Source organism: Macaca fascicularis, chromosome 10, assembly GCF_037993035.2.
Source record: "Macaca fascicularis isolate 582-1 chromosome 10, T2T-MFA8v1.1".
Classification (NCBI taxonomy): Eukaryota; Metazoa; Chordata; class Mammalia; order Primates; family Cercopithecidae; genus Macaca; species Macaca fascicularis.
In genome coordinates this window covers 107802290-107825406 of record NC_088384.1, presented here as the reverse complement: position 1 = coordinate 107825406, position 23117 = coordinate 107802290, and the positions used below count along the sequence as shown (strand labels likewise).

The 23117-nt window shown below is 44.3% G+C and overlaps 1 protein-coding gene across 4 annotated transcripts in view; it reads left to right on the top strand.

Moving 5' to 3' along the window:
• ATP9A (ATPase phospholipid transporting 9A (putative)) overlaps nucleotides 1-23117 on the top strand; it is a 167912-nt gene that overhangs the window by 40279 nt on the left and 104516 nt on the right. For all 4 annotated transcript variants that reach the window (XM_045363135.3, XM_045363136.2, XM_065523316.1 and 1 more), the window contains exon 4: nucleotides 9209-9317. In XM_045363135.3, coding sequence (XP_045219070.1) covers nucleotides 9209-9317 — 109 coding nt within the window. The remainder of the gene's footprint in view (nucleotides 1-9208; nucleotides 9318-23117) is intronic.

Here is a 23117-nt window from a genome sequence, read left to right as displayed (position 1 = left end):
CCCCTCCCACTCTTTCCCCCAAATCCCCAAAATCCATGGCATCATTCTTATGCCTTTGTGTCCTCATAGCTTAGCTCCCACATATTAGCTCCCACATATTAGTGAGAACATATGATGTTTGGTTTTCCATTCCTGAATTACTTCACTTGGAATAATAGTCTCCAGTCTCATCCAGGTCACTGCAAAGGCCATTAATTCATTCCTTTTTATGGCTGAGTAGTAGTCCATTGAATATATATACCACAATTTCTTTATCCATTTGTCGATTGATGGGCATTTGGGTTGGTTCCACGATTTTGCAATTGTGAATTGTGCTGCTATAAACATGCGTGTACAAGTATCTTTTTCATATAATGACTTCTTTTCCTCTGGGTAGAACCCGGTAATGGGATTGCTGGGTCAAATGGTAGTTCTACTTTTAGTTCTTTAAGGAATCTCCACACTGTTTTCCATAGTGGTTGTATTTACATTCCCACCAGCAGTGTAGAAGTGTTCCCTGTTCACTGCATCCATGCCAACATCTATTGTTTTTTGATTTTTAGATCATGGCCATTCTTGCAGGAGGGAGGTGGCATTGCATTGTGGTTTTCATTTGCATTTCCCTGATCATTAATGATGTTGAACATTTTTCCTATGTTTGTTGGCCATTTGTGTATCTTCTTTTGAAAATTGTCTATGCATGTCCTTAGTTCACTTTTTGATGGGATTGTTTTTTTCTTACTGATTTGTTTGAGTTAATTGTAGATTCTGGATATTAGTCCTTTGTCAGATGTGAAGATTTTCTCCCACTCTGTGGGTTGTCTGTTTATCCTGCTGACTGTTCCTCTTGCCATGTAAAAGCTCTTTAGTTAAGTTCCAACTATTTATCTTCGTTTTTATTACATTTGCTTTTGGGTTCTTGGTCATGAAATCCTTGCCTAAGCCAATGTCTAGAAGGGTTTTTCCAATGTTATCTTCTAGAATTTTTATAGTTTCAGGACTTAGATTTTAAGTCCTTAATCCATCTTGAGTTGATTTTTTGTATAAGATGAGAGATGAGGATCCAGTTTCATTCTCTTACATGTGGCTAGCCGGTTGTCCAAGCACCATTTGTAGAAAAGAGTGTCCTTTCCCCACTTTATGTTTTTGTTTGTTTTGTTGAAGAGCAGTCAGCTGTAAGTATTTGGGTTTATTTCTGGGTTCTCTATTCTGTTCCATTGGTCTGTGTGCCTATTTTTATACCAGTACCATGCTGTTTTGGTGACTATGGCCTTATTGTGTAGTTTGAAATCAGGTAGTGTGATGCCTCCAGATTTGTTCTTTTTGCTTAGTCTTGCTTTCACTATGCAGGCTCTTTTTTGGTTCCATGTGAATTTTAGAATTCTTTTTTCTTTCTTCTTTTGTTTTTTTTTGAGACCAAGTCTCGCACTGTCGCCCAGGCTGGAATGCAGCGGCGTGATCTTGGCTCACTGCAAGCTCCGCCTCCTGGGTTCACGCCATTCTCCTGCCTCAGCCTCCTGAGTAGCTGGGACTACAAGTGCCGCCACCATGCCCGGCTAATTTTTTTGTATTTTTAGTAGAGACGGGGTTTCACCTGTGTTAGCCAGGATGGTCTCGATCTCCTGACCTCGTGATCCGCCCACCTTGGCCTCCCAAAGTGCTGGGATTACAGGCGTGAGCCACTGTGCCCGGCCCAAGAATTGTTTTTTCTAATTCTGTGAAGAATGATGCTCTTGGCTAATTTTTAAGTTTTATGTAGAGATGGGATCTCATTATGTTGCACAGACTCATCTCCAACTCCTGGGCTCAGGAATCCACCTACCTTGGCCTTCCAAGGTGCTAGGATTACAGATGTGAGCTGACACACCCAACTTATTAAATTTTTTTGACTAAGAGAAAGTTGTAAACATAAAAAAGATTTAGGCTCTCCTTAAAGAAACAAAAACAATAAACCTTTTTGCTGTTGGCAGCAGGTGTGGGATGATAAAGATTTGGTGTAGAGGTGCTTGTGGAGCGGAGGAAGCCAGATGCTCAGGGACCAGGGAGCGGGTGTGCATATGCCATACATGCCATGTTATCAGACAAGCGATGCCAGCAGCTCTTGCCCTGAGAAAAGGAAGGGAGGTCATTTTTTTCCACACAAACAATGCAGGTGCTTCTGGAATGACAAGAATAGTTCTTTTCTGCTCTGAGGCATTTTGGGGTGAAGTAGTTATCTTCTAGAATTTTTATAGTTTCAGGACTTAGATTTTAAGTCCTTAATCCATCTTGAGTTGTTTTTTTGTGTAAGATGAAAGGCACAGGCACCACCTGGCACTTGGTTAAGCATGCCACCTGACACAGGCAAGAATGTCTGTTATCAGAAGGGAAAGGATGCTTGAAGGGCCTTTCTAGCTCTCAGGATGAGAGCTTATGTCAGGTGGCATGCTTAACCAAGTGCCAGGTGGTGCCTGTGCCTTTAAGCACTGATACTGTGATAATCAGGAAACGGTTTTTGTTTTTTTGGGAGACAGAGTCTCGCTCTGTTGCCTAGACTGGAGCACAGTGGCACGATATCGGCTCACTGTAGCCGTCACCTCCCGGGTTCAAGTGACTCTCATGCCTCAGCCTTCTGAGTAACTGGGATTACAGGCACCCACTACCACGCCTGGCTAATTTTTGTATTTTTAGTAGAGACGAGGTTTCACCATGGTGGCCATGTTGCTCTGGAACTCCTGACCTCAAGTGATCCGCCCATGTTGACCTCCCAAAGTGCTGGGATGACAGGTGTGAGCCACTGCACTAGGCCTAGGAAACTGTTGGCTTTACCTTATAAACTGAGATGCCCTAGAGCTGGGCTGACACAGTAAAGCCCTGGGAGAATGAGAACCTCCTGTTGGCTACTCTGCCCAGTCAGGTACAAACAGGGACCAGGAGTTGCCAGACCCAAGAGTTACAAACTCTATAGTTTTATGTGAAATACTCTTAACTTCATTTTAGTTTTTTACTTCTACAACTGTTTACTATATACTTACATAAAAATCAAACCATAAGTTACTTTAACAAAGTTAGTCGGCTGGGCGCAGTGGCTCAAGCCTGTAATCCCAGCACCTTGTGAGGCCGAGACGGGTGGATCACGAGGTCAGGAGATCGAGACCATCCTGGCTAACACGGTGAAACCCCGTCTCTACTAAAAAAAATACAAAAAACTAGCCGGGCGAGGTGGCGGGCGCCTGTAGTCCCAGCTACTCCGGAGGCTGAGGCAGGAGAATGGCGTAAACCCGGGAGGCGGAGCTTGCAGTGAGCTGAGATCCGGCCACTGCACTCCAGCCTGGGCGACAGAGCGAGACTCCGTCTCAAAAAAAAAAAAAAACAAAACAAAGTTAGTCTACAATGTATATAAAATATCATTATATTGCCTTTTATTGGTTATCTTTTTAAAGTGTAGTTATTTGAAAGGTAGTACATTTACATGACTCAAGAAATATACCGATGTCCCTTTTGAAGAATCTACTTCCATCCAGTTTTGCCTCCCAAATACTTTCATTTCTTGTCCTTCCCTCCAGAGTTGCTTTATGAACAAACGAGTACGATGAATAAAAATTCTTACCACTTTCTTTTTACTGATTGATTCATTGAGAATCTCACTCACTGTCACCCAGGCTGGAGTGCAGTGGCATGATCTGGGCTCACCGCAATCTCTGCCTCTCGGGTTCAAGTGATTCTCCTGCCTCAGTCTCCTGAGTAGCTGCGATTACAGGCATGTGCCATCACGCCCAGTTAATTTTTGTATTTTTAGTAGAGACGGGGATTTCACCATTTTTGACCAGGCTGGTCTTGAACTCCTGACCTTAAGTGATCCTCTCGCCTTGGCCTCCCAGAGTATTAGGATTATAGGCATGAGCCACTGTGCCCAGCCCGTTACTACTACTTCTTTTTTTTTTTTTTTTTTGAGACGGAGTCTCGATCTGTTGCCAGGCTGGAATGCAGTGGTGCGATCTTGGGTCACTACAACTTCTGCCTCCCAGGTTCAAGCGATTCTTCTGCCTCAGCCTCCCAAGCAGCTGGGACTACAGGTGCGTGTCACCACGCCCAGCTAATTTTTGTATTTTTAGTAGAGACGGGGTTTTACCATGTTGGCCAGGATGGTCTCAATCTCTTGACCTCTTGATCCGCCCACCTTGGCCTCCCAAAGTGCTGGGATTATAGGTGTGAGCCACCGTGCCCAGCCCATGTTTCTTCTTTTTAGGAACAAAACAAGATACCCATAGTTTTGAATCATTTTTAAAATTTTTTGTGTAATTTTTCTCTTGATTTTTAAACATCAACAACTCATTAAAAACGATTTAGGCTGGGCGCGGTGGCTCCTACCTGTAATCCCAGCACTTTGGGAGGCCAAGGCGGGCGGATCACGAGCTCAGAAGATTGAGACAATCCTGGTGAAACCCCATCTCTACTAAAAATACAAAAAATTAGCCAGGCGTGGCGGCGGGTGCCTGTACTCCCAGCTACTTGGGAGGTGGGGCAGGAGAATGGCGTGAACCCGGGAGGCGGAGCTTGCAGTGAGTGGAGATGGCGCCACTGCACTCCAGCCTGGGTGACAGAGCAAGACTCCGTCTCAAAAAAAAAAAAAAAAAAACAATTTGAAGCAGTATGTGAATTGGACTCATTCCTTTTCCTGGTGTGTGTCTGTTCAGGCTGTCCCTTGGCCTCTCTGCTCTTTTTGAAGATGAGGGACTTTCCTATTACTTCACCCCTGTGCTTTTGGGCTCAGGAGGCCCCTCCCTGGCCCCCAGCAAGGAATGCTCCAGACCCCATCTCTCAAGCCACATCTCTCTTCTCTTTTTTTTTTTTTTGAAACGGAGTCTCTCTGTCACCCAGGCTGGAGTGCAGTGGTGCAATCTCAGCTCACTGTAACTTCCGCCTTTTAGGTTCAAGCGATTCTCCTGCCTCAGCCTCGCGAGGAGCTGGGATTACAGGTGCCCACCACACCTGGCTAATTTTTGTGTTTTTAATAGAGACGGGGGTTTCACCACGTTGGCCAGGCTGATCTTGAACTCCTGACCTCAGGTGATCCACCCACCTCGGCCTCCCAAAGTGCTGGGATTACAGGTGTGAGCCACCATGGCTGACCGTGTTTACCTCTTAATTGCACTCTGTGAAGTCGTGTAATTTGAACCAAGCCTACTTTTCTGAGCCTCAGTTTTGTCATCTGTAAAAAGGAACCATCCTTTCTACTGCTTTGGTTTGTTGGGAGGTTTGTTTAAATGAATTACTGCAAGTAAAATGGTTCATGTGGCTGTATACAATTCTCAGGAAACATTCTCATTTTAATTTTTAAATTCTGCCACTAATGATGTGTTTTTCATTGTTCGATTAAGTTTTAGCTTTTTAATTTTTTTCCCCTGAGACAGGGTCTCATTCTGTCACCCATGCTGGAGTTCTGTGGCTCGAGCTCGGCTCACTGCAACCTCCACCTCCTGGGCTCAGATAATCCTCCTGCCTCAACCTCCTGAGTAGCTGGGACCACAGCATGAGCCACCATGCCTGGCTAATTTTTTTTTTCAGTTTCAGGTTTCTATTTTCGTTTGTAGAACCTGGCTAATTCTTTTTGTAGTTTTTGTAAAGATGGAGTCTCCCTATGTTGCCCAGGCTGGTCTCGAACTCCTGGGCTCAAGCGATCTTGCTGCCTCAGCCTCCCCAAATGCTGGGATTATAGGTGTGAGCCACCACACCCAGCCATGTTTTAGCTTTTAATAATTTTTTTCTTTCTTTCTTTTTTTTTTTTTTTTTTTTGAGACAGAGTCTGCTCTGTTGCCCAGGCTGGAGTGCAGTGGTGCGATCTAGGCTCATTGCAAGCTCCGCCTCTTGGGTTCACGACATTCTCCTGCCTCAGCCTTCTGAGTAGCTGGGACTACAGGCGCCCGCCACTACGTCCGGCTAATTTTTTGTATTTTTAGTAGAGACAGGGTTTCACCACGTTAGCCAGGATGGTCTTGATCTCCTGACCTTGTGAGCTACCCACCTCGGCCTCCCAAAGTGCTGGGATTACAGGCGTCAGCCACCGTGCCCGGTCAATAATTTTTTTCTTGGTACTAATATGTTAGGGGAGAAGTAACTCAAGAGAGCAGAAATAATCTATAACATTAATATGATGACCAAATAAATGTAGGGTATTTTTGTTATTGAGATATAATCTATATGCCATAAAATACACAGATCTTCAGTTTTCAATTCATTGAGTTTTGACATTTGTCAGCCCCCACATAAATACCACCTCAATCAAGATATGGAGCATTTCCATCACCCCAGGAAGTTCCCCAGTGCCTGTTCCTATCACCCCACCCGCCCCCACCACCCCAGGCAACTGCTTTTCTGATTTCTATCTCCCATAGATTAGCTTTGCTTTAGTAAATTTATTTTTGATGTACAACTTTACAAAAGAGGCTTGCACTTTCAGAGTTGCTTGTCTATGAGTTGTCACTGCCTGTGATTCTTCACCAGCTCAGACAGCTGTCTCCTTCAACCGTCCCCCTTCCCCCGCCCACTAAAGCTTCTTTCTAAATATCTGTGAATGGATATTAAGGACCTCCTAAATTGGATGGTTGGAATTTATTCCTGGACTAAATTTGCATCTCTTTGTAAAGCAATTTCTAATCTAAGGCATGGCGTGGCCCCTAGGATTAATGAGAACTGTGTGTGTATGTGTGGGGGGAGACATGATAATTTAGGAGGTGGTGTTTATTTGCAGCAGGGAGGTTAGTGAGTGGCTCCTGTCTTTGTATGAGCACACACTTTCCATGAACATCAATGGGATTTAGCCAGGCCCACGCAGAGAGAAATAGAAACTAGAACATTCGAAAAAACAAACAACAACAAAAACTCGGGTTTTGGCACAGAACAAGAAAATAGCAGCGTGGTGGAGGGGGCCGCTCTGCACGCCGAGTCTGTGCTCCTCGCAGACAGGTTTTCTCTCACTCCCTATGTGGTCTGGTTATGCTTTGATTCTGAAATGTACCAGTTTCTTTTGGCTGCAGTGTGTACTTTACATCTGATTGGAAACAGGAGTAATCCTTTGATTGTAAAGATGTATGGGCGTGGGGAGGAGTTTCACAAAGCAGCACATCTCTGGATAGATTTACATAAGAGATTTAAAGTCCTTTGAATCGAAGTTAATATATTTCACAGCGTAAACAGTATGAAAGTGAAATTCTCCAAGAACCACAACTGCTAACCCTTGGGTGGTTATGCTGACTGTATTTAAAAAATAACTGTCAGGGCAAGCTTTAAAAGGGGATAGGGGGAGGAGTGACAAGGAAAATGAATGGCTGTAAGCACGTAAGTAAAATGAATGACTGATTTTGGCTTTATCGATTACAAGAAGAAATAAATCTAGATTGGAAGTGGATTCTGCTATGGGTGACTCCCTCCATCCAACCAGATTTTATGAGTTGGGGTTCCCAACTCAGGGGAAGGTTGGGGAAGTTTTAAATTTTTATTACTTTCTACTTATGCAGTTAATACTTTAATATAGTTTCCTTATAAAAACTTAAAACAGCTGGGTATGGTGGCCTATGCCTGTAATCCCAGCATTTTGGGGGACTGAGGTGGGTGAATTGTGTGAGCTCAGGAGTTCAAGATCAGCCTGGACAACATGGCAAAAATCCATCTCTGCTGGGCATGGTGGCTCACACCTGTAATCCCAGCACTTTGGGAGACCGAGGCGGGTGGATCACCTGAGGTCGGGAGACCAGCCTGGCCAACGTGGTGAAACCCTGTCTCTAGTAAAAATACAAAAATTCGCCGGGCATGGTGGTGGGTATCTGTAATACCAGCTACTGAGGAGACTGAGGCAAGAGAATCGCTTGAGCCTGGGAGGCAGAGGTTGCAGTGAGCCGAGATGGCACCACTGCACGCCATCCTGAGCAACAGAGTGAGACTCAGCAAACAACAAACCATCTCTACCAAAAATACAAAAATTAGCCAGGCATGGTGGCACACGCCTGTGGTCCCAGCTACTCCGGAGGCTGAGGCAGGAGGATCTCTTGAGCCTGGGAGGTGGAGATTGCAGTGAGCCAGGGTCATACTACTGCACTCTAGCCTGGGTGACAGAGCGAGACCCTATCTCAAAATAAACAAACAAAAAAACACTGTAATCCCAGCACTTTGGGAGGCCGAGGTGGGCGGGTCACGAGGTCAAGAGATTGAGACCATCCTGGCCAACATGGTGAAGCTCTGTGTCTACTAAAAATACAAAAATTAGCTGGGTGTGGTGGTGCGTGCCTGTAGTCCCAGCTACTCGAGAGGCTGAGGCAAGAGAATTGCTTGAACCCGGGAGGCGGATGATGCAGTGAGCCGAGATGGAGCCACTGCACTCTCTATCGAGAGAGCGAGACTCCAACAAACAAAACAAAAAACTTAAAACATTAGAGATAGACTGAAGCTCCTTTCAGTCCCTCTCTATCCTGATCCTAGTCTCCTTCCCGGCAGAGAAATCTAACCTGTAGTTAAGGAAATTGGAAAACATTTAAGTGTGTAAAATTTTGTTGCTGTTTATATGAATGGGGTTGCAGTGTATGTCCTGAAAGATTGGTCTTTTCTGCTGGGCTCTGTGAATGCAATGGATGTATCTTACTCTTTTTAACTGTTGCCTGGTGGTCCCTCCTAAGGGCTCCATCCACCTAAGTTTCTCTAGATACAGTGGCAGTAAAGATTAAGATTTCCTACATTTCAGTTCCCATTTATCACTTAGCAGCTTTATGTCTTTGGGCAAGATTACTCAGCCTCTCTGTGCCTCAGTTTCCTCATCTGCATGGGGAGCTCAGTTATAGGAGCATATCTCAGGGTTGTTGTGAGGCTGAAGTGCACTTACAATAGTGCCCAGCACATGGTGGGTGAGAGACAGTATTAATAGTCACCATCGCTTGCTTGTGGAGGGACAGTTTGAGTGTTCCTGTGTGTGTCACCCTCACTCTGAGGTGGTGAATATGGACGTCCTTGTGCGTGTGTGGCAGCGAGCGTTTCTCTAAGGTAGTGTTTCTCCAGGGTGTGTGTGGGAGTGCGTGTTCCCTAAGACAGATTCAGAGAGGGGGGCTTGCAGCGGTGTGTACGTTTGGAATAACTCACAGGTCCTGCCCCCCTGCCCCCCCAAGTGGCCTCTCGCCTTTTCTGCCCCGGCACCAGGAGGGGACGGTTGGCTGCAGCAGGGCTCACCGCTTGTAGAAAGGCTCACTGTCGTCTCTCTCTGCAGGGCTTCGTCCTGGCCGTCACTGTCATCCGTGAGGCGGTGGAGGAGATCCGATGCTACGTGCGGGACAAGGAAGTCAACTCCCAGGTCTACAGCCGGCTCACAGCACGAGGTCAGCCTTCTGGCTCCTGGGCCACAGGGTTGCAGCTCAATCACAGGCCGCTGACAGTCAGGGGAGAAGAGTTCAAGGCCTGGGCTGCGGGTGTGGGCATGCCACGTGGCAGAACAGTCACTTGGTTACTCCAGCACCAGGGAGGCCTCCATCTGCCCTGGATGACAGGTTGACGGGATCCCACCAGGCCCCAGCGGCGTCCACAGGCCTCTTGGTGTTGGTCTTGTCAAATAACTTGTGTGTCATCAACCTGGAATTACATTCTGTGCGGGGTCGTCCCGGCTGGCTAATCCCTTTCCCTTCCTGCTTCCTGGCTGAAGGAGGGCGCCCCTGCTGTTCACATGGGAGTCTGCAAACCGTTTTCAAAGATACTCTTTTGGCAGTGATTACTTTAACATCAAACTGTTGCTACTTTAGTCTTTAGAAAGGCAACAGACTTAGGTAAATACTGCATCCATGAAGATTTCTTTGAAGGCATTTTATAAATCCTGGAAATTGAGGCCTGGAGAGCATGGAGTCTGATCCAAAAATAAATGACCAGTTTTGTATGTCAGAGTTATATGTTTTGGGCTCAAAAACAAAAAATTGAAATTTTGACCCAGTACAGTGGCTCACGCCTGTAATCCCGCACTTTGGGAGGCTGAGGTGGGTGGATCACCTGAGGTCAGGAGTTCAAGACTAACTTGGCCAACATGGTGGAAACCCTGTCTGTACTACACATGCAAAAATTAGCTGGACATGGTGGCATTCATCTGTAATCCCAGCTACTCCAGAGGCTGAGGCAGGAGAATCACTTGAACCTGGGAGGCGGAGGTTGCAGTGAGCCAAGATCACACCATTGCCCTCCAGCCTGGGTGACAAGAGGGAAACTCCATCTCAAAAAAAAAAAAAAAAAAAAAATTGAAATTGAAATTTTAATAACATTTCCCAGGGATATGAAAATCCTTTTATCATTGACCCCCTCTTGCAAGATATGTGCATTTTAAACGCTGGATCTTAAAAACCCACTCACACGGTGGAAGAGCCACAAAACAACCCAGCCAGTGTTGACTTCTGTTTCTAATTACAATAGATTTACTGTAAGGTTGCATTCAGAAATGAGAGAATGTTACCTAAAGTTTACTAATCTGGCTATGGAACGTCTATTCGATTGTCCCCTAAGATTACTGATCCCATTCGGGGATTAATGCTGTTTAAAGAGGAGGAGGGGAATAAAGGCTACGCGTTGCCTTCAGGAAATTGAGAATTTGGAAAGAGATAAGGTGGTTTGATGCCAAGGGACTTAGCACCTGAGCCAGGGTCTGCACTGCTGTTGACCGCTTTATGTTTCCAAGGAGGCAGTCCATCCACGGTTTCTTCGGGGTTTTCAGTAGAGTTTTCCTTTTGGGAAAAATGTCAGAGGTGTATGTTTTGGGCTAAAAGAAATGCAGATTTTAATGATATTTCCCAAGGGTATGAAAATATTTTGTTCTAGTGTATTTGAATACACTGTCATGGTTGGTGGTCTTAAAAATGTGCAGGTCTCTGGGAGAAGGGGGAATTTAGAGTTGGTAAAGAAATGCTTTATTCATGCTAAACTACTGTATTTAGAACATGTTGCTACCAAAAGAAAAAGAATCAGTGTAATCTTTGCAGAGGCAGGTGGCTTGGGCTTTCCGCGTGAGTGGTCAGAAGACCCTTCTGGAGGGCTTTTTTTGTGTGTGGTTCGTGTATATTAAATCCTCCCTTAATAACATATTCTTACTATAACATTTACAACGCTTGGCAACCAACAAAAGCCCCATCGGAGAGAGTGCGGTGGATCTCTTTAGAGCTCAAGAGAAGGGGCCTTCGGATTCCATTCATTCATCCATCCAGGATTCGACCCTCCTTTGGTTCTTTTCATATTGCAATTGCTTTTCCCGTGAATGATTTTTCTGCCCTCTGCTGCACACGCCTTCCCAGCTCTTGCTTTAACTTCACTCAGCTCTTGAAAAGGTCCTAAGGAGAATTGGCAGATGGCTCTAGCATTAAAACCTTGTCTTCCTTTGTGGGTCTCCCTTTGTGGCCCGTGGTGTCCATTGTCATGCCAATGCCACTGTAGGGAAAACAGAGCACAGTTCTGAATATTAACCCAGACCCTGGCGCTGCAATTTGTTGTGAAAGCCCAACAAAACACTGAAGAAACTGTCAGTTTGGAAAGTGATCGAGGCGAGTTTAGTTATTTGATACGCTTTGGGGGGAGGGCCAGGGTAGCAAACCTAAGCTGGGAGATTGCAGGGAAGAGGGAGAAAAAGAAGCCTTTTTTAACTTTCCTGTTAAATTCCTTCATAATATTTCCTTGAGCAAAACTTAACCGTCTTCACTTAGTAAGTTCCAAAGCAAAGTGAAATAAGTATGTATATGTATATTCATGATGGACTGTTTTCTTTCTATCACATGAAGTCTTCTTTTTTTTTTTTTTTTTTTTTAAAGACAGAGTTTGGCTCTTGTTGCCCAAGCTAGAGTGCAGTGGCACGATATTGGCTCACTGCAACCTCCACCTCCCGGCTTTAAGTGATTCTCCTGCCTCAGCCTCCTCAGTAGCTAGGATTACAGGCGCCTGCCACCGCACCTGCCTAATTTTTTTGGATTTTTAATAGAGACGGGGTTTCACCATGTTGGCCAGGCTGGTCTTGAACTCCTGACCTCAGGTGATCCACCTGCCTCAGCCTCCCAAAGTACTGGGATTACAGGCATGAGCCACCACGCCCGGCCTCACATGAAACCTTAAAATGTACTTCTCAACAGTATTTTGCAGGATGAAAATGTCCAGGAGTCAGAATGCCTTGATCACTAAACTATAGGCCATGGTATTTACCTACTTGCTACATCCTTTTGTGATGAATAGTAATAGCAGTACTTGTATCATTATAGTTAAATTTTAAAATTTGTTTTCGCAATAATTCCTAACTAGCAAAAAAATTGCAAGAATTGTATGGAGAATTCTAGTATGCCCTTAACCCAGATTCATGAAATGTGACATTTCACCACGTTGTTTATTTATTTATTTAGAGACAGGGTCTCACTGTGTCACCTGGGCTGGGGTGCAGTGGTGGGATCTGGACTCACTGCAACCTTCGCCTTCCAGGTTCAAGCAGTCTTCTCACTTCAGCCTCCGAGTAGTTGGGACTACAGGTGCACACCCCCACGCCCTGCTAAATTTCTATTTTTTACTTGTAGGGATGGGCTTTCCATGTTGCCCAGGATGCACAGTTGAGTTTTTTCTTCCCTCTAAACCTCCTCATGCAGGCTGGAGTGCAGTGGTGCCATCTTGGCTCACTGCAACCTCTGCTTCCCGGGTTGAAGTGATTCTCCTGCCTCAGCCTCCCGAGTAGCTGGGATGACAGGTGTGCACCACCATGCCCTGCTAATTTTTGTATTTTTAGTAGAGACGGGGTTTCACCATGTTAGCCAGGCTGGTCTTGAACTCCTGACCGCAGGCAGTCGGCCCACTTCAGCCTCCCAAAATGTTGGGATTACAGGTGTGAGCCACTGCACCCGATCACAGTTGCTTTTTAATACTTTCTTTCCCCTCATGTCCATATGCATATAGGTATATCTGGGGTCATTGGAGACAAGTTGCAGACATCATTCCCTTTTGTGCCTAAATACTTAAGTGCTTAATTCCTTAAAGGACATTTCTCTTATATAACATAGTTATGTACAATTACCAAAATCAAAAAAATTGAACATCAGTATATTGCTATTAATTTATAATCCTTTTTAAAATTTTGCCATTTGTCCCTAAAATGTTTTTTGATAGCATTTTTTTCTTAGTTCAGGAATAGACTGGGTTCATCAGTTATATTTAGTTGTCCTCTCTCCTTGGTCTCCTCTAACCTGGCAGAGTTCCTTGGTTTTCTTTGTCTTTCATTATCTTGACATTTTGAAGAGGACAGGCTGGTTTCAAGCCAGTTACTTTGTATCCTGTCACTCCATTTGTATTTGTTGGATGTGGCCTCAAAACTAGATTTATTTTTTATTTATTTGTTTGTTCATTTATTGAGATGGAGTCTTGCTCTGCCACCCAGGCTAGCGTGCAATAGCGTGATCTCAACTCACTGCAACCTCCACCTCCTGGATTCAAGCAGTTCTCCTTGCTTCAGCCACCCAAGTAGCTGGGATTACGGGTGTGTGCCACCATGCCTGGCTAATTTTTGTATTTTTAATAGAGACGCGGTTTTGCCATATTGGCCAGGCTGGTCAAGTGACCCGCCTACCTTGGCCTCCCAAAGGTCTGGGATTACAGGTGTGAGCCACCATGCCTGGCCAGTAATTTTATTTTAAACAGCTGAATTAATAGGAACTCATTGTTGGGAGGAAAAAATGGATGACAGGTTTTTTTTTATTGCTGTTACTTTGTTTTAGTTGTTTTCAACATTTTAGATCATCTTATTTCAATCAAGGTTTATCCTTTTTTTTTTTTTTTTTTTAATTGTAGAGATGGGGTTTCGCCATGTTGCCCAGGCTGGTTTCGAACTCTTGAGCTCAAGTGATCCACCCGCCTCACCCTCCCAAAGTGCTGGGATTACAGGTGTGAGCCACTGTGCCCAGTCAAGGTGTATCTCGAACAACATCAGTTGGATTAATTTTCGATACAACTGCCATGGCTTAATAAGATGTATTTGAAGTACTTTGATAATCAAATTAGCTATCCACATGGAAATGACCTTTTAGTCATTATTTTAGGAAGTATTTGGTTGGGCACAGTGGCTCATGCCTGTAATCCCAGCACTTTAGGAGGCTGGGGTACGAGGATTGCTTGAGGCCAGGAGTTGAACACTGCAGTGAGCCATGATCACATTGCTATACTCTAGACTGGGGGACAGAGCCAGACTCCATCTCTAAAACACACACTACACACACACACACACACACACACACACACACACACACACACACACACACGAGACTTCATCATGTACCAAGTCTATGCTAGGTTTCTGCATCACAGAGATGAACATGAGAGCCTGGGGTCCCAGGAAGTCATATCCAGTGAGGTATTCAGGCCTGTAAACAGATAATTACAAAAAGTGGCATGAGTGTGGTGGTCCTCATAAGGAATGTCCCCTTTCTGGCCACTGCATTCTCGGTTCTGAGCATCGTTCCCAGGAGTTGAAAGTAATGGTTCCGAGCTTGCTCTGCCAGGGTTCAGGAGTCCTGCTTCCACCTGGGTAGATCCTTTAAGTTCTCAGTAAATGAATCTAAATCAGGGAACATAATGGCACCTACCTTAGAGGGTTGCTGTAAGTGAAGCTCCTGCATGGGAAGAGCTCAGCATTGTGCCTTGGGACTTGGCATGGTGGAGAGACGCCAGTGTGGATGGTATTGCAGCAGGCGTTTCTTAAGTGTCAGTGGGTGGATTAATGGAGGTATGAGCCAGGGGTGATGGAGTCCATCAGAGAATCTGGTGATGTCTTTCCAGAAGAGGTGACCTTCATCTTGAGTCTTAGAGGAGGGAAGAGAGCGAGACTGGCTACATGATTTGTGGGACCCAATGCACATGAACATGTAGGACCTTTATTTTATTAAGAATCTCAAGATGGCAACAGCAGGGCATTGAAGCAAGTACGGGACCCTCCTGAACATGGAACTCAGGCCGGGACCCAGATGGCATGCCATGGTAAAGAGTTCTCCAAAAAGGGTATCGAGTCGAATGCAAGGCTGCAGCCTGTGACGGCTGGGGTGGCAGGCTACAGAACCCAGGTTCCAACACCAGCTTGCTGTTCCCAATTAGGCTACGTTTCCTGAGCCTCTCCCTCCTGGGAGAACAGAAGAAAAGACCACCCAGGCCAGTAATAACCTGAGGCTCTGGAAGGGTTGATCCTGTGTTTCAGGAATTCATATACAGTACAGGCATGCTGTAGGAAAAAGGTGGCACTGAGCTGTTTGAAAAATTGCTGTTCAAATTAGGAAGCAGGAGAAAAAATGAAGAAAGGCTACCTGCCATCAGCTAGCCAGGTGCTAGATAAGGTTTAATCTGTAGTTTCTTGTTCTTTATTTTTGAGATGGGGTCTCACTCTGTAACCCAGGCTGGAGTGCACTGGCACAGTCACAGTTCACTGCAGTCTGTAATGCCCAGGCTTAAGTGATTCTCCCACCTCAGCGTCCCAAGTAACTGGGACCATAGTTGCAGGTCACTACACCTGGCTAACTTTTTAATTCTTTGTAGAGATGAAGTTGCCCAGGCTGGTCTCAAATGATCCTCCTGCCTTGGCTTCCCAAAGTGTAGGGATTACAGGCAAGAGCCACCGTGCCCAGCCTAGTCTGTAGTCTTCTAGATAGCCCTGTAAAGGTACCTTTTATGAGTGTAGATGTAGGGAAGGAAAAAATTTCTTTCACTCATTGCTAGGTTCATGGCTGAGGCCCCTATAACAAAAGAGAGGAAAAGCATCCTGTCTGGGATGATGAGCTGGCAAAGGGCAGAGCTGGGATGTGAACCCAGGCTTGTTTGCATGTAAAACCTTAGCCTTTAAATCAAGGTACCTACTATGTGCCAGAAGCTGAGCTCAGCACTTTGGCATATAATATCTGAACAGTTGCTATAGTGTTCAGCCTTAATACATGTGCTACAGAGGTGCTTTTAAGATCTGAGTCATTTTAAAACACATCTCTGAGTCCAAAGAAACATATCAATCTAGCCTCTTCATTGTCAGATGGACAAACTGGTGAAAACCACATGGGGTAGTGCTTTTGGATAAACAAGCATCCTTTTCCTCCTACTTAAAATTCACATTTAAACGTCAGAGACTTAAGAGCATTTCTTAGACCTTTATGAATTTTTATGGTTTTAATTATAGAGCTGTCTTCCTAAATTAATAGCATTCCGTGGCACTGGAAATAAAGCCAGAAAGGAGAAGATCTTGGAGATGTAGCAGATCCAGCAAAACTTAGTTTTGTTACTCAGGAGAATTGGGTTGGACTGGAAAAAAATAATTAGTGAAGGAATTATTTCTCTTTGTACTTGCCTTCCCCAAACCAAAAGTTTAATGGGGGTGGGGGGTTGCCTCGATTATCACAGGTGGTGAGGGAAATGGGATTTGCATTTTCACAAGATGAATTCCATGGGTGTTCATACCAGGAATGCTTTCCCAGACTAACTTGTGATCAAGGGCTAAATGAAGCAGGCAGACAATTAGCCTTGAAAGAAGTGCAAACAGAGGCATAATTAACACAATTGCTGATGCTTCTTTCCTGCTGGGGACATCTGGGCAGGCTGACCGTAAGTCATAAGCCAAAGGTCTACGCTCTTTTGCGTATCTTCAGCTTTCTCCTACATATGTGGTATAAAAAATCGACCTGATAGCTTTCCTTTTCCAGTTCTTTCTAGATAGTTAAGCGATGCCCTCTGCTCACTCTTTCTCATTTACAGAATCACTTGTAACCTCAAGGATCTCACCTCCATTTGAGGATATATTTTTTCAGTGTAGCACAAAACCCATGTACCATTATCTAGGATTGCAATTAATGTGACTTAAATTTCAAGACCTAAGAATGCACGTTTTTCTTTTTTGGAGTTGTATGTCATTGGGGTTAATCAGAAGGTATAATAATGTAGGAAAGGTGCATTAATTAACGGGGAGTTGTTTAGCTAATAATTAACTAAATTGAAACTCTACGTTCCTAAACACAAGTACTACTTATGTTTCAAAGTATAAACTCTGTCCAGACATGAGAGAACATTAAGATATGCGTTATGATTTTTTTTAAAGAAGAGAATTGTATTGATAGACTTTTCAATGTTACTGCAGCAAAACTGCTGCAAAGATCCTTCACTAAGGACCTCAAAGACAATTCAGTGAACAAAGAACTCCCTTCCCAAATTTCCCTTGTCTAAGATTCAGAGCATCAGCAGCTATGAATGAGTCTTATTTATAACAGATTTTGGCGAATACTTTTTCATACTGCCTGATGCAGATATAGAGTGTGTTTTTTTTTTTTTTTTTTTTGAGATGGAGTTTCGCTCTTGTTGCCCAGGCTAGAGTGTAATGGTGCGATCTCAGCTGACTGCAACCTCCGCCTCCCAGGTTCAAGCGATTCTCCTGCGTCAGCCTCCCGAGTAGCTGGGATTACAGGCATGCGCCACCATGCCCGGCTAATTTTGTATTTTTAGTAGAGATGGTATTTCTCCATGTCAGTCAGGCTGGTCTCGAACTCCCGACCACAGGTGACCCACCTGCCTCAGCCTCCCAAAGTGCTGGGATTACATGCCTGAGCCACTGTACCCAGCTTATATATAAAGTTATTCAAGATCCACAAAGTTCAAATTTTCCTTTCAGAGAACTCAATTTCATTTTATTACAAGTAATTGGTGAACTGATCTATTGTTTAATTAAAAAAAAAAAACACCAAAAACTCAAACTTGCAAATTGCGCTGTTATTCCCAAAAGGTACTTCCCCCCTGTAAGGGTGTTCATCTGCTTCATCATTTCTGGGCACCATAAACCGGCAAGACCATTTATATATTTTAAAAGCCACTGTTGGGTATAAACTCGTTACATTTAAACTGCAGCCTTTTTTTTCTAAGTTCCCACTATTTAAACAAAAGCCCCAGGAAGTGCTGGTGATTATTTATAATAATCCTTTCAACTCTTTGCCTGTTTTCAAATAACAGTCTTTTCTTTGGCTTTGGGGAAGGCAGACAACTCTATTTGAATATGAAAATTTCAACTTTAAACCTCTGAACTCTGCTGGGTCTGCAGAGGCGTTTTAATGTCAACCCCAGGAAATGTACACATGAAGCAGAATTTACAACTCATCACTGTCACAGTTAGATTAGAGTGTGAGTTAAAGAGTAATACATTAACCAGGGTTAGTGCATGGAGATTGTTGTTAGAGATCTACAAAAGCAATCAATGTCCTGCATGAACAATGAAAAATACAAGTATAGTTGGAGGTGTTCAGGGTCAAAAAATAGGCCCACACATACTAGTGCCCTGGAATTTATTTAAAAAAAATTTTTTTGGTAGGCTGTTCTGCAGTTTGACTGAATTGTCATTTGCTTGTTTCGACTCAAGGGAAACATCTGGTTTCTCCCTGCAATGTAGACAAACTGCTCTTATTCTGAAGCTGTCATCCATGAAAGGCATGGTTTGGGCTCAATAGGTTTGCTTATGAAAGGCTTGGGGTCCATCGCTACAGAAATAAACAGCTCTAATAATTGGAAGTTTGTTCCCCGTTATAAACTCTGATTGAGAGACGACTTGGGTGAAGTGGCGAAAGCTGAAAGGGATAGATTTATTAGAAGACTTTTAATGATTTAGGATGTGGCAGGCAGCGAATTTTCTGCTTAACTTTTGCAAAAATCTCTTACCTTTTGTAGAATTTCTGCGAATGCATTAAAAAATCTTAGAGCCTTGATTTTGGAGATGGGGTGTTACAGGAAAAGTTCAGAGTTCTGTGGCCTTGGTTCTTAGGACAGGGCCAGGTTTTCCTGCACGCTTTATAAAGAAGGTATTATTGGGAGTTTTTACTAGCCTTCTGGACCAGTTATATAATTTGTGGGACCCAGTGAAAAGTAAAAATGGTGCGGGGGGGTGGGGGGCTTGTTCAAAAATTATTAAGATCAGATGGTTAGATCTTGAGTTAAAAAAAAAAAAAAAAACTGACAATTTTAAGACATTAATGGTAAAGCATCGTCCAAGCTGGGAGCCCTGTGTATTGGTCCTTTTTCTATCTTAGGAGTCTCTGGGGAAGATGAGACCAAAACAGAACAATGACAAAAAACCAAGGAGCGCTTGGGAAGTGTGCCAGCCGGAGGCGCGCTGGGAGGGCATTTTCTTCCCTGCCAGATCAACTGTAGGGAGGGTTCCTGCCCTTTTTTGAGATTGGTAATAATTGCTATCAATGTGCTGTTTTTTCTTTCTCCTGTTACTTTGTTAGGACATAGGAGCCTTTCTGTCAGTTTGCTTCTGTGTATCCTGTTCTTCCCCTTTTTTGCAACAATGTAGAAGACTCAGAACAGTGGTTGATGTGAGGTTAGAAATCATGTGTTTGAGCCCTTTCTACACCCTTACCAATTTTTTCATTCTGGGAGTCAGTTCTAACCACTGAATGCCCAGTGATTCCTCACTTCTAACTTTGGTCTCTCTTTTCTCTTCCTCTTTCTCTCTGCCAACGTGAGAGCTCCTTAGAGGGGGACGTTTTAGTCAAATACTGACAGCCAAGCCTAGGGCCTGGCTGGTGGAAAACTCCCAGTAAATATGGGAATGTAAATAACAGTATCTGCTTTTTTAAATCTCTTTTCTTCTTGGTGCTTTTTCTCCTTTTCATTCTGGTTTTGTATTTTCTCTCATTACATGCACACACACTCACACACACACACACACGCACACATACCATGCCCAGCATGAAGGCCCAAACCATATAGATATTTAATTTAACTTTTTTTTTTTTTTTTTGAGACGGAGTCTCGCACTGTCGCCCGGAGTACAGTGGTACTGGAGTACAGTGGCACGATCTTGGCTCACTGCAACCTCCTCCACCTTCCAGGTTCAAGCGATTCTCCTGCCTCAGCCTCACAAGTAGCTGGGATTACAGGCGCCTGTCACCATGCCCGGCTAATTTTTTGTATTTTTAGTAGAGACCTGGTTTCACTAAGTTAGCCAGCTGGTCTCGAATGCCTGACCTCATGATCCACCCGCCTCGGCCTCCCAAAGTGCTGGGATTACAGGCGTGAGCCACTGCGCCCAGCCTAATTAACTTTTTTGAAAAATAGAGACAGGGTTTTGCCATGCTGCGCAGGCTGGTCTCAAACTCCTGGGCTCAAGCAATCCACCCACCTCGGCCTCCCAAAGTGCTAGGATTGGGAGCTACTGTGCCCAGCCAAACTACATATTTTTGATCACCAAAAGAAAAGGCAACATGGGGCAAGAAGTCCAAATTGACAGCACTCTGCAGTGGCTCAACAGAAGGGGAGAGTCTGGGAATCTGTGTTTGTTCAAGCTGGAGATCCGAGGCTCATCCCCCCAAAACACTGAAATGCTAATGAATGACCGTGGGTAAAAAACCCAAGTGACCTCACGATGGTGCGATGGTGCGGCTCCTGCTTCCTCCCTTAGAGGAGGAGCAAGAGCCCTGTTGGCTGACGGACAGTCGGGTACAGTAGGTGTGTTTGTGTGAAGGATTGGTCTGCTGGGGTTACTCAGAAACTGCTCTGCAAACACAGAGGATTAAAGGGGTTTTTGTTGAGGCAGAACAGATGGACAGAGAGAGGCAGAGTTCAAATGAATGGATCGTAAATCAGGACTCACTTGCAGAAGGGAAAAATCTGGGTCTGGTCACTAAAAAATTTGAGCTAATTTTAATTATTATTATTTTTTCTTATTAGGAAAGCAACCTTATGCTTAATGGAAAAATAATTCATGTGAAAAATTTGGAAAATAAATGTACCAGAGAAAGCCCTGCTGATTCTTTCAGGAGAATCTCCCTGAGTTTGTCCTGTGTCCTGCTAACATACACACATGTACATAGGTGATTATTATTTAATAAGAATGAACACATATACTCTTCTTTGAGTTAGATTTTAAGAGGGAACCTGTGACTAGAGCTTGAAGATGTGAACCCAGGCGTGATCATTTGGGCCAGGCCAGCAACATCAATTTTAGTAATAAAACCAAAGACAATGTGTAAATTTATGTTTGGGAAAGTTGGGACAAGCTCAAGTGAAGGAAAAGTTCATTGGTGCTGAGGGCCACGTTGAATTTACGGTCTTCCTTCAAGTAATACCTTCGTGAGCTCCCAGAAAAATGATGCGTCTGTGTCTATTTTTCCTTTTGCCCCCTAGTGGAGCGAGAAGATTGGTTCAGGCCATGAAATTGTACTGCCAATGAGACCCTCTCTTTACCCATTTCTCTCTTTCTTCCTCTCTCTTTTTTCTTTTTTTTTTTTTTTTTGAGACAGAGTTTCGCTCTTGTTGCCCAGGTTGGAGTGCAGTGGTGCAAACTGGGCTCACTGCAGCCTCCACCTCCCGGGTTCAAGCAATACTCCTGCCTCAGCGCTCCCGAGTAGCTGGGATTATAGGTGTGCGCTACCACATCCAGCTAATTTTGTATTTAGTAGAGATGGGGTTTCTCCATGTTGGTCAGGCTGGTCTCAAACTCCTGACCTCTGGTGATCTGCACGCCTCGGCCTCCCAAAGTATTGGGATTAGAGGCGTGAGCCACTGTGCCCGGCCCTCTCTCTCTCTCTCTTTTTTTTTTTTTTTTTTTTTGAGGCAGCGTCTTGTTCTTTTTCCCAGGCTGCAGTGCAGTGGCACAATCTCAGCTCACAGCAGCCTTGGTTGCCTGGGATCAAGCATTCCTCCTACCTCAGTCTCCTGAGTAGCTGGGACTACAGGCGCACGTCACCACACCTGGCTAATTTTTTGTGTTTGCTGTAGAGATAGGGTCTTGCCATGTTGCCCAGGCTGGTCTTGAACTAATAGGCTCAAGCGATCCACCTGTCTCAGCCTCCCAAAGTGCTGAGATTATAGGTGTGAGTCACTGCATCTGGCCCATTTCTAGTCATCTAATTGGATGTTTTCCAGTCTCTCTGTAAATATATTGACCAAAGCCCAAGACATAATGAAACGAGGCCAGTGGGTCTCTCTCTAGCAGGTCAGCTCCGGTCATTGGATTGAGTTTAGCATCACATTTTATGAAAATGAGGTGCCATTAGATGCTAGATGCTCACTTACGGTGAGATACTCAAAGTAGGAGAGTCCAGAAGTCTTACCAGCAATTGAGGGTTGATCTAGCTCGCCATCGTTAGTTGAGTGCTTTCTAGAAGTCAGTAGTGTTGACTGGGCACAGTGGCTCATGCCTGTAATCCCAGCAATTTGGGAGGCTGAGGTGGGTGGATCACAAGGTCAGGACTTCGAGAACAGCCTGGCCAATATGGTGAAGCCCCGTCTCTACTAAAACTACAAAAATTAGCCAGACGTGGTGGTAGGCGCCTGTAGTCCCAGCTACTCGGGAGGCTGAAGGCAGAAGAATTGCTTGAACGTGGGAGGTGGAGGTTGCAGTGAGCCGAGATCACGCCACTGCACTCCAGCCTGGGCGACAGAGTGAGACTCTGTCTAAGAAAAAAAAAAAAAAAAAAAGAAGTCAGTAGTGTTTGTATCAGACCTTTTGATGCCAATTCTACTAATTGTTTAATGACAAGATTTAATGACATACAAAAATTAGTTAAAATCAAATCTTATGGAACCGATTAAAGAGAGTTGTTTCAATAGGAAAACATTGGAATCCTCTGAAAAATCTCCATGGTAGTGAAATCCTTAAAAAACAAATGATATTAAATTATGTTAAAATGTAAAATATGTGAGACACTAAAAATCTAGAGTTGTGCACTTAGATTATTTCATGTCTTTAAGCTCTTTTTTTTAAATTTTGAGATGGAGTTTTGTCTGGAATGCAAGGGTGAGATCTTGGCTCACTGCAACCTCCACCTCCGGGTTCAAGCGATTCTCCTGCCTCAGTAGCTGAGATTACACGTGCCTGCCACCATGCATGGCTAATTTTTGTATTTTTAGTAGAGACTGGATTTCACCATGTTGGCCAGGCTGGTCTTGAACTCCTGACCTCAGGCGATCCACCCGCCTTGGCCTCCCAAAGTGCTGGGATTATGAGCCACTGTGGTACCCAGGCTATAATTACTTTTTACCTCTCTCTTAGCTGAACATTTGTAAGTTACATGGGCTTGTTACAAGATATCAGTATCACAAAGATTTTGGGGTGTTGCTCCCTGTATGTGAATTTAACCTATCACCAGAATACATTCTCTCTTCCTCTCTGGACT